Genomic DNA, 11,819 nt, shown 5'->3' on the forward strand with positions numbered 1-11,819 from the left:
TCATATATATACTGTAAGATTTAATATGATAGGAAATCTTAAAAAGTTTTTGATGAACTAAACCAGGCCTAAACAACGCCGTCAGTGTGGACTTCGGATGAAAAAAAACGAGACGTGTGTCAAGAAGCATGCATGTCGCAGAATTTTCAACAAGAGACTGCAAAAGTCCGGTCAAGGCTTGCGTGCTAGCTGGTTGGGGCCTGGCTGTGGCTAATGCACATGCATGCGGCTAGCTGATTCAAGCAAAAACCACCAGAGTCCAGACTCCAGAGGTAAAGGTAGTCTTGTGGAGTGCCCCGACGACGACGACGATACTGCAAGTGGAAGACTCTCCGGTCGACATCTAAAGCACCACGATGCTGGAATTCCACAGCAGGCCACGTATACTTTGTGAGTCTCAAAATAACTGTTACTCACGCTTTCTAAGGAACAATTTTGGCAAAATATATATTAAAAAATATTAATATTTATTATACATAGTTAGTATTATTGGAAAGATGTTTAAATTTAATTTTTTAATAAATTTATTTAGAGATATAAATATTAAATATATTTTCTATAAATTGAGTTAAATCGAAAACGATAGTTAATATGAGGCGGGGGATAAATACTAGTATATGGCCGCTGACGTACGCCATCGTCGCAGCGATGGATGCAGATCTTGACGGGTGTAGTACGTCGCTGTGCCTCGCTTCGTCAGAGTGGTGGTCGCCGTGGATCCACCGAGCCGCCGCGCGCATAGCTAGCGAGGTCGCACGTCAGCGTACGTTCCACCAGGGCGTGCACGTACTACAGCCATCCACATGGATAAAGCTAGGACGTACGGGTGGGAGACCTGTGGTTTCACCAAACACCATCTCCAACGACTCGGTAAAATTCACTTGTCAAATCTTGAGTTATAGCAAGTTGCTAATTTGTTTAGCAAAAGAAAAAAAAAGATGTGTTTCTAATAAGTTGCTATTCTCACTTGGTAAAAATAGAGGATGACAGATGGGACCCGCTCACTTGGTAAAAGAATATGTGTCTCCAACAAGTTGCGCTCGGGATAGCAACTTGACAAATCTCGGCAGTAGAAACCTCTGGATAGCAACTTGGGAAATTTAGCAAGTTGAGATAAAGAGTTGTTGGAGGAGGATTTTTATGTTTTTAGCAAATTTGGTAGGATAGCATGTTGAAATACTAAGTTGTTGGAGATACTCTGCCTCTGTTTGTAAAAAGGTACTCCCTCAATTTTACACACGAATAAGGATAAATATTGGCAATATAAATTACGAATAAATTTTAAGTTATTGGGTTTAGAAATATAAAAAATATATAAATAGATTTATCTTGAAAACTATTTTTATAAAAATATACATATATCTCTTTTTAATAAATATTTTTATAAAAATAAGAACCATATTATTGTCTTAAATAACTTTTTTTACGGGTACAAGATTATCTAGAATTCGTGGAAGCAGTCAGCAGTTAGTCGAGAGCTTTTTATTAAAAAAAAGGATTAAATGCTGAATTGTGTGTGCTACTGTACACAGATGGTTTGCATTGCATGTGATGCGTCCCTACCTGCTACCTTGTACAGTCGTAAGCATGCATGAGCCTAGTGTCTTCTGTCCTTGGAGAAAATTCCACATTGTCCGGCGCACCCAGATCGAGAGACCTCCTCTATATAATGCAAGCTTGTGATCTCCATCGAGGTATAACAAGACACACCTCACACTACATTCGTCACTTGGCTCTGCATCGTTACTTTGGGATTAGCCACTGGGGAAATTAATTAAAGGAGTACTCTATTAGGGTAAGCAAAGCAACTCGAAGCTTCTCACGCGGTGGTTATATCATACGTACCTGCATGAGAAAAGCTTGGTGCCAGTAAGATATAATATATCGATCGATCCGATCGAACTCCCACTCGCTGAATTCCTGATTCATATCTCTCCACCATGCATATGCATGCATGCAGGCAAGAAGAAGAAGAGGGCAACGATGGCGGCGGCGATGATCTCCGGAGGACGGGCGGCGGCGCTGGTGCTGGCCGCGGTCGTGCTGTGCTCGGTGGCGGCCATGGCGGCGGCGCAGCAGGCGTCGAACGTGCGGGCGACGTACCACTACTACAACCCGCAGCAGAACAACTGGAACCTCAACGCCGTCAGCGCCTACTGCTCCACCTGGGACGCCGGCAAGCCGCTGGCGTGGCGGCAGAAGTACGGCTGGACGGCCTTCTGCGGGCCCGCGGGGCAGAAGGGGCAGGCCGCCTGCGGCAAGTGCATCCGGGTGACGAACCGCGCGACGGGGGCGGCCATCACGGCGAGGATCGTGGACCAGTGCAGCAATGGCGGCCTCGACCTGGACTACGAGACGGTGTTCAAGAAGATCGACACCAACGGGCAGGGATACCAGATGGGACACCTCAACGTCAACTACCAGTTCGTCGCCTGCTGATTGATGATCACTTTCATCACCCACTCCATCATCAAGTACTACAGTACACATGTAATAACAAGCCATGATATATATGATGCATGCATGGCGTGATCGATGAATAAAACCGATGGGATAGATAGCTCTGCCTGCCGCAACTGCGCAAGCAAGCCCGGATCATCATGGTATAAACCGCATTGGAATGCAATAAAGTGGACTACTTATTATATATTAATTTCAAGAATTCCAAACCTTGGATGATGTTATACACTTGTATATAATTATTAGTTATTTCTTAATGAAGAAGCATACGATCGAATTGAATTTAACTTTTTCCTTGCGCAAACACTAACAGGCAACCATCGCAGGTTTGGAGGTCCCCCCCCTCTCCTCACACTACCAGAATCCGTCTCTTTGCAACCATCGCCGAGTGCAAAGATGGCTTTACCGAGTGCCCGTGGCTCTATATCATGGCCGTAGTTGGCCCGACAGTGGGTGGGCAGCGAGGTGGAGGCAGGGGCGAATCCAGTAGGTTTTGTCGGGGTCCGCCAACCCCGATAAAATTTCTAAATCCTTTAGTAAAATAGTGTTGAAACTCAAAAAAAAATTCATAGCATGCCATGAATTTGACCCGATATGACCCCAACGATGCTTTTGGCTAGATTCGTCACTGGGTGAAGGTGGCGATTTGGGCGTGAGATGAGGATTAGCGGAGGGCGAGGTTGAAGGGTAGGGGATGGACGGCAGGCAGTGCGGCGAGATGGCCACAGGTGGGGTCACACGTTAGCGTGGGAGTGCAACTCGGGGCACAATAACTGCCGAAATGCTGTAACTCAAGACCTACGAGCGTGCTTACAATATATATGTCCAACTGACCTCTTTGCAGAGTTTCAGACACTGCGCCCGTGACGCGATGACTGAGGAGTGCTAGGCCGGCATATCTCGATCGGATAACTCCAACGATCGAGAGTTGTGTGGCCTCACGTACTGGATCCTACCATGGAAAGTCATGCCGGATTGGAAGAGTGGATTAGAATATGGACATGACTGGATTCTGGCATATCATCCCAAGTCAAAGAAACAAACCGCAGAAACAAGAAATGTGTGGCCGTCTAGACTGCCCATTAATTCCACAAGTCTTCTCTTTGTCCTCTAATTTTGACAGATTATATTCCTTCAATCGTCGTGAATAATTTCGACCAGGGTAGAAGTACTGAGGCAGAATTCAAATGTGTGAATAAATGAACTAGAATTTCAGGCATGGGCCCACGCCAACGATCACTCTTTGGTTCTGTTTGGCATAATTCAGCTTCTCTAGTGAAGTTGTTTTTTAGAAAAGAATTTCATAAGCAACTTTCTAGGTAAAGTTGAGTTGTTTTGGAAAAAAGTTGCTTGACAAAAAAGCTTTACCAACAGCTTTATAAAAGAAACAAATGGGAAAGAGAGCTAGGATAAGCTATTTTTTCAACTTTATCTCAACTCATGTCTTTATCTCGTCTTTGTGAGATAAGAAGAAAAATAGCTTCACCCATAAAGCTGTTTTAGAAAAAAATATTTTGCTAAAAAAACATCTCATGAAGTTTGTGAACTACGCTAAACAGACCCTTTCTATCAATAGATTTTATCTATCCAAATCTGTCGAAAAATTTTATAGATGCTACCCAACAGATAATTATATCATAAATCCTAAAGCATAATCAAACGTACATGAATCTAACAAATTTACTATATCTATCCTGTACAATTTTGACCACTTCTCTGAACCCTGTATAATTAATTCTGACCATGGACTTAGCAATATTCAAATAGAAATGGATTATAGAAGATGTAACTATAACTACACGTTTTTAGAGTCATCACTCTGTTGAGATGTCCACAGTGGAGACCCATAGTTTAAATTACAAATATCTGACAGAAAGGGAAATAAAACAAGACATGGCAATGCCAGCACTATGGCAGACTTTTCTAAATGACAATAGTAATCCCTTCTTTGTAAGAGAATACAATATTGTTTGCGAAAATATACATCTATCTTGTCCAATGCAAACTGAGAGCCGTGGAATCTGCACTCTTCTTTCCCAGGTACGAGGCGACACAAATTATTCTTTCAGAAGAGTGGTAGACGACGTGCTCATTGACAATGAAGCGTATATTGTAACTTCACTAATATGAGATTTTGGGTGTGTGTTCACTGTGCTTAAAAAAACTTGGGCACAAATAATCTTTTATTGATTATGTAAGCTAGTGGTTTTACTTTTGTCAAAACTTTAGTGTCACTAGTGAAATTGTAGCTCTTCTATTTGATGTTGTTGTTCCTTTTGTTTTTGTACTGACTGTGACTACTAGCAAAAAAAATTCATAGCCCTAAGTACATAATAGGGTGTCTAGCAACAGAAACAAAAAAAAAAGACATCAACCTGCTCAACTAATAAGTTCTACGGTGAAGTTGTGTATCAAGTTCTACCTTGCAAATCACCTCACTCCCATCGCCCTCTATCCGTGAATGTTGCACTGCTGCAAGTGTGGATTATCATAGTTGAGGTACCTGTTCCAGTAGTCTCTGTACTTTGGGATAGAAATCTCCAGCCAGGGTTTGAGTTTCCCACTGTAGTGGATGACAGAGGCACTCTCAAGTTCATTTCTTCCAATGCTGAAATCATGGCCAAGCCCAAAGACATGCCATCGGTGATCCAGAGGCAGTGTTCTGTTGTAAAAGGTAAGCTGACCCAGTGGCAAGCTTCCTGGCTTCCATAACTTCTGAATTTTGCCCTGAAAATGGGAAAGCAAAACGAAATAGGGTCTCATAAACAACAAGTCAACGCATACATATTTCACATAAATGTTTTGCTCCCTCAAAATTAATTAAGACATCATTAACACTCACCAGTTGAAACCATTTATGATAAGTTGTAGTCAAATCCTGTTTGCGCCATTCATTCAGGTCAAATATGTTCATCCCAAATGCAAATGCACAGGCCTTTGGGTCAACTTTGTCAAAGATGCTTGGATTAGAAAAGTCAACCAGGCTATCCAATCGATGGTAACCTTCACTTGAAGTGCATGTCTCAACAGCACCAATTACTTTACCCTTCATATCCAGATCCCATAGTCCAGTTAAGTCATTCTGGACTACCACATCATGGTCCAAGAGTACAACCTTGCCCAAAGAGGGAAACACTTCTGGCAAATAAAAACGCAAGTGGTTAAGTGCAGAAGTGTATCTTGGATCTCGGACACCCTTCAGCTTGAATCTGGAACTGAAATCACCAGGCAACCATTTCAAATCATCTAGGCTTTTGACTTGGATTGCTGCTGGAGTTGGTGGGTTTCTTAGAAACCACATCATCATTGCAGGATAATTCAATGCGTCAGTTACAATATGTAATATTATCCTTCCAGGGTCCTGCAAAATAAAATAGGCTGAATCAAAACAAGATTCCAGGATGGCATGAAAGTATCAACAAGTCATACTGAAGAAGGCATAGTAGTATAGTACAGTCCTTCCTTCCATGCTCTTTGCATGTAAATTCTCATCATACAACATCAATAACAGAGTAATACAAAAATAAATATCCATCCAATGAGTCCCTCAAAGTTATAGAAACCAAAAGGCAGGGTAATTATAGACATGCAGAAAGCATACAGTGGCAGTTGCCACACTGAAGTTCCATTGTTTTTAACTGTAGTGCATTGAGTAAGCACCCAGCTCACAGAAAAACCAAGCCAAGTATTATTGCTTCACGAATCTAAGATCATACCTTTGATGCAGCAATTGTAGAGTTGACAACCACAGCACTTGCAAGCACATTGTCTGAGAATATTGCATAATGATAATAACCATCCAACTGAATGCTCTCTCTTTTAGGGAATTCACGTTTACTGGGATCTAATGAAAAGTATTCTGCAGTAAGTTGCATTGCTAGGCAGTGATGGCCTTTGGATAATGTCCTCACAGCAACCTGCTCGAGGAATGAAGATTCACTTTGGTGTGCTCTGACCAATTCTTCACTGTTATGCACCATTGCACGTAGCTTTGCTGTCATCTGACAGCAACGTGGGTAGATCCTCTGAGCCTTGGAAAGGGTCAGCTCCATCGCCTTCATTTTTTGCAACACACTGCATGGTGTGTGTTTTTTTACATCAGTAACAGAATTGTTTTCTTCCATCAAGCATTTGCATAGTTCAACAGAACTACTTTAATGATCATTATAGCCTAAACTTACCTCCCAGGTACACGGGTACCTCCACTTGAGTGGCTTATTGCCCTTTCGATCTCTTTTATCCTCAATCTCAGCTCTCGAACAAAATGTACACTACCTTGGGGAGAAGCGAAATGCAGGTATGCCTTGGCCATGATTAGCTGATCTTGCATCATCCATATCTTTTCTTTAGTGTCCGGGGGAGATTTAGATATCCTTTCGTCTTCTTCCGCTGCAACTTCATCAGTTTGCCCTTCTATCTGCAGACAGACTCACTGACATTAGTATCTTTAACTGCATTCAGTTGATTTGAAACAGTGATTGTACCCCTGCTCAGAAAATACTGAAAAGGACAAATCAATTTGCAGAGGAAATTGACCAAAACCTCGCAATAATCATTGTGAACTGGAAAAAGTTCGGCCACATATACAGTATAAGCAAGAAAGAAAACAGGGGAGAATATCCTACTTGAATTACTGTTCCCTGGCAAATAACTAGCGGTTTAACTGTAGTCCAACTTCATATTCAGGCTACAGAAATCAGTACTCTTTCTTAGTATAATTCAGCAGTGGCACTTATCTACCACACCGACACCCAGGTTACTTTCAGGGATGAAATGGGAAAAAGTTGTTCCCAGATATTTTTTTTTTTCAAAAAACTATATACTACAATAGTACACTGCTCATAGATATAATCCCAACAAACAACATCACAGTTGCCACGAATTACCTCTTCGGTGACGACACTCAGCCTCCTGGCCTCTCGAATCCTCCCCTGCAAAAAAAAACAAGCATCAAATTTGCATAAGCATAACCAACCAGCAGAATAGAATCGACAGAACGGAAGACGCAAAGGACCAGAATCAGGATCGTCTGGGACGGTCTCACTCTCTGTCTCACCTGCTGCGCCGACAGGCGGGCCCCACCGCCCCCACCAACGCCGCGGCGCTCCTCACCTGCACGCAAAGCAAGCAGGTTGCCATCGCTATCAGCAAAGGCAAAGCCGCAGAGCACACGCACCAAGCGCGCCGCTGAACCCGCGCCGCGCTCCCAACCAAATTAGCGCGAGGGGCCACTCTCCGCGACGGGAGGACGGAGGAGGCAGGTCGCTGGTCTCACCGGGGCCGGCGGGGCGGGCGCCGCCATCGGGGAGCGGGAGGTGGAGGAGCGCGAAGACGAGGCCGCAGGCGGTCGCGATCAGCAGCACCCGCAGCACAGCAGCGGCCGCGGACGAACCCCTCCCGCCTGCCGCTGTCCACATCGCGCACGCCGCCAGTTGCCAGCTGCCAGCCGCCCACCACGCCACGCGGCTCTCCAATCTCGGGCACAGCCGCCGCCCACGCCGCCGGAACCGCTCTCGAATTCGGCCGCCGGAAGCGGTCTCGCTCGCCTACGGCTACTCGCAACTGCTGTGTGAAACTGTGAGAAAGGGGTGGTGGTGGACTGGTGGGGAGCTCCGGGGGGCGCATGGGGGCGTTGGCACATGTCACTGACGTGTGGGGACGAAGAAGGAGTGGGCCTGATGTCAGGGAGGCATAGGGGATACGTGGGCTCCGATCCGGGTGCGCGAGACATTTGTCTTTCGTGGGTAGGGGCGGTTGTCAGAACGAGCTTCTGGAAATCCACCTTTTTTCTTTTTACTAGGTAATTTCCCTCCTTTTGCAGTCGTGTTATCTGAGTATTAAGGCCTCGTTTTATTTGTTTTGTTAAAGTTTATCGTCTGTCACATTAAATATTTAGATATTAAATATAGACTATTTGTAAAACTAAAAACTAATTTGTAAGACGAATCTTTTAAACTTAGGGCCTGTTTGGTACAGCTCACAACAGCTGCATGAAGCTGTTGTGAGCTGTTTTTTTGCCAAACACTTATTTCCAAAACAGCTTCATGGGTGAAGCTATTTTTTCCCTCCTCTCACAAGGACATAAGTTGGATGAAGCTGAAAAAAAGTAGCTTATTGCAGCTTCTCCCTCATTTCTCTGTCTCAACTATGCATGAAGTAGTTGGTGAAGCTATTTTGCCAAACACTTTCTACAAAACAGCTCAGCTTCATCTAGAAAGTCACTCGTGAAGCTATTTTCTAAAAAAACAGCTTTACTAGTGAAATTTGAGCTGTGCCAAACAAGCCCTTAATTAGTTTATAATTGAAGACTAATTATTAAATAAAACGAAATATCTATAGTATCCGCTGAACTACCTCCAACAAAACATCCGTAAGATATGTTTCCTTGTATGACCAATCATGATTGTCGCTTCGTAGTTTCAAACCAAAAGAAAAAAAAAGAAACGATTGTCCCTTCCTCTTCTGCAGGCAGGTTCCACTAGCTTTGTACACTCAGTTTTCAAACTATGTATAGGGCCTGTTAGTTCTCCAATTAGACAAAAAACAAAGATTTTGGTCTATCATTTTATAGAATAAAACCAGACATAATTCAAATTTTTTGATAAAATGATTATCATTTTGTATTCTGTATTTTGATCTCAAGTGGTCAAAAAAAAACAAAAAGAGTAGCTTCATGTATTTTAGATCCTAAAAATTTTGCCATTTTGGATTGAACTAAACACCATAAAAAAATTTGTCATTTATATTTTATCATTTCAAAATACTTATTATTTTTGTATTTTGTATTCCATGGAGAACTAAACACACCCATAGTATTCGAAAGAGTGGAAACATTCTGTTTCGAAATTTCCAAATTGCAAACAGTTTTTGTACCATGGGTCCACGCCTCGAGTCCTCAACATAGGCTGTCTCATTGTCAAGCAGAGCTAATACTAATAAAAGAATAGCTCATGCAATTAAGTTGGCCAATCCAAGGTTTAGTAAAGCTCGAGTTGTGTGCAAGTTGTGAGTATTTTAGATGAAATATATACATAGATTTAAACTACTTTGTTTTATCCTATAAAGTTTGATCTTCTGTAGAAAATCTAAAAGCTAGAGCTTGGTTTGGCTGAACATAACCTTTAAGGCAATTAGCTTAAGACTTCTCGAGAACAAAAAAATGATTTTTTTTTTGGTGTGTGTGATTGGGCTTTTGGATCTTTGAGCTGCATGGCTAGCGTTTGCGAGCTGCTCTTCCTTCTTCGTGACTCCAGGACCACATTGATGAGTGTAATACTATAAACGTAGGTCTTGTTTACTTTCCAGAAAATTTTGCAAAATTTTTCACATTCTCCGTCACATCGAATCTTTAGACGCATATATGAAGTATTAATATAGACGAAAATAAAAACCAATTGCACAGTTTGGTCGAAATGACGAGACGAATCTTTTGAGCCTAGTTAGTGCATGATTGGACAATATTTGTCAAATACAAACGAAAATGCTACCGTGCCTGTTTTGCAAAATTTTTTGGAACTAAACAAGGCCGTAGTGCCATGCATGAAAACATGATACTACAGCTCAGTGTCGCCTCGATCCAACAAGCCATGTGCGTTTCTACAAATTCTACTCACCGGCCGGGCACGGTAGTCAACACTCAACTGTTAGGTTGGTCTGTCACGTGCATGCATGCCAACTTCGCTTGAATTGAGTCAGTGGGCTCATGGCTCGTGTCTTGTCCTTTGCATTGCATTGCATCTGTGCCTTCAGCCGACCGGCTGATTAAGTAGTACACATCTTATGGATATGGACAGTGGATTATCCTGCGTTTCTTCTAGCACAAAAGTACAGAGCTCAGTGATGCTTTCGCTTTGGTTCGTACGTACCTCACCTGATCAAAGTCACGTGTGTGTCCAGCGACGTGTCCTGGTTCCTAAATCGGTTCATGCCAGACATTCCACAGAACCTCTGCTTAAACCTTAGGTCCATCAGGTGTATTATGTAGTGTAGTAACCTTTAGATTTTGTTTGGTTGCACTTGTATTCAGTGAATTAGGATAGAAATTAAACTAAGTGCAGAAACAATTTGTCAAATATATAGTACAAAAAAACACTCCTAGTTCATTTCAAAGTTAAAAACGACTCATCGCTACAATACATAGAGAAGTTGAAGCCAATCAAACCTCCATGGCTCCAACAAATAGGGTCATAGATTGTGAAAAAGCTGACAGTCAAAAAGCTCATAGCCATTTGACAGTCCAGATTTAGTCTGCATTGGCTTCTTGTGGGTTTCAAGCTCCAATATGCCCAAGTTTTTTTTTTCTTGTTTATTATCATTTTACGGCAAGTTTTACGTTTGTAACAAGTCAAAAATCCATGAGTAATAAATTGATATAAAATACATCAAGCATACTCTCTCCGTCCAAGAAAAAACATAATTATGGGACCTTAAGTTTGATCAAATTTATAGAAAATAATATTAGCATTCATATCTTTAAATAAATTTATAATAAAAATATATTCTAATGATACTTATTTTTGTTCATGAGTGTTAATACTTGTTTATATAATTTTAATTAAAGTTTGAATTGTTTGACTTCTCAAAATGTGATAACTATATTTTTTTTATAGATGGAGAGAGTATATTTTTGTTTTTATTTTTTTTGTTTGGCCAGCGTCGTCGCCCGTGCATGTGCTTCGTTGTGGTTGGCTTCTCTTCTCCGCGGCAGTATACCACGCATGCTTGATGCTTCCATACGATGGTTAAAATCTATGTTTACGTCCATCTTTACGAGTCTATGCGGTTCGATTAAATACACTACGTTTTTATGTTTTCTAAGTTCATATGAATCTTATATGATTGTGATTTTGTCTAGCTTACTCTAGACTCTGTTGGCAGTTGGCACGTATCGGTAGCCCGGGAGCTAAACAATGTAAAGTACTTGAATCGCTTTATTTGGTCCAGCCGTAAACCAGGAAGACTGCGTACGGTGCGTGCGAAGACGAACGTGCTCGCTGCGAGGAGTGGGATACCTTTGCACTTTCGATCCTCCAGGATCGAGCAATGTGCGAACACGGAGGATTTGTCATTTATCCCATCGTTCCGTGCTCCTAGTCCTGCCTGGCCTGACGGCTTTTGGGTGTCTGTCTCGGAGACCGCACGGAGCTCCGCGATACGAGGGCGTCAGCCGCAGGATTCGCCGCGTCAGGCGCTCTGCGATGCGGCCCAGCAGAATCCGATCGCGAGCACCAACGCCAATCAGCGTAAAACGAGAGCCAAGCAGGACCTCTGCCCACGTGAATCCTAAGCCGTATACCACGTGCCTGCCAGCAAGTGTGAAGCCTGACGAACCCGTGACGGGGCTGACGGCGAGTCGGCGA

At 42.6% G+C, this 11,819-nt stretch overlaps 2 protein-coding genes across 2 annotated transcripts; one reads left to right on the forward strand and one right to left on the reverse strand.

Moving 5' to 3' along the window:
• Positions 1,681–2,659, forward strand: LOC8062682 (barwin). The gene is made up of 2 exons (XM_002449727.2): positions 1,681–1,795; positions 1,961–2,659. The coding sequence occupies exon 2, from the start codon at positions 1,984–1,986 to the stop codon at positions 2,437–2,439; it is 456 nt and encodes a 151-aa protein (XP_002449772.1). The 5' UTR covers positions 1,681–1,795; positions 1,961–1,983; the 3' UTR covers positions 2,440–2,659.
• Positions 4,235–8,038, reverse strand: LOC8062683 (probable galacturonosyltransferase 4). The gene is made up of 7 exons (XM_002450987.2): positions 7,736–8,038; positions 7,517–7,572; positions 7,347–7,391; positions 6,642–6,877; positions 6,177–6,534; positions 5,303–5,821; positions 4,235–5,187 (listed from the first exon to the last, which is right to left on the reverse strand). The coding sequence occupies exons 1-7, from the start codon at positions 7,875–7,877 to the stop codon at positions 4,912–4,914; spliced, it is 1,632 nt and encodes a 543-aa protein (XP_002451032.1). The 5' UTR covers positions 7,878–8,038; the 3' UTR covers positions 4,235–4,911.

This window comes from Sorghum bicolor, chromosome 5 (assembly GCF_000003195.3).
Source record: "Sorghum bicolor cultivar BTx623 chromosome 5, Sorghum_bicolor_NCBIv3, whole genome shotgun sequence".
In the NCBI taxonomy this organism is placed as follows: Eukaryota; Viridiplantae; Streptophyta; class Magnoliopsida; order Poales; family Poaceae; genus Sorghum; species Sorghum bicolor.

Excerpts from the sequence above, each read along its gene's own strand:
- LOC8062682 (XM_002449727.2), top strand. The coding sequence starts at position 1,984 with ATGGCGGCGGCGATGATCTCCGGAGGACGGGCGGCGGCGCTGGTGCTG.
- LOC8062683 (XM_002450987.2), bottom strand. The coding sequence starts at position 7,877 with ATGTGGACAGCGGCAGGCGGGAGGGGTTCGTCCGCGGCCGCTGCTGTG. Across the intron at positions 7,392-7,516 it reads CCCGCCTGTCGGCGCAGCAG|GGGAGGATTCGAGAGGCCAG; the intron begins GTGAGACAGAGA and ends TTTTTTTTGCAG. Across the intron at positions 6,878-7,346 it reads TGAGTGTCGTCACCGAAGAG|ATAGAAGGGCAAACTGATGA; the intron begins GTAATTCGTGGC and ends GTCTGTCTGCAG.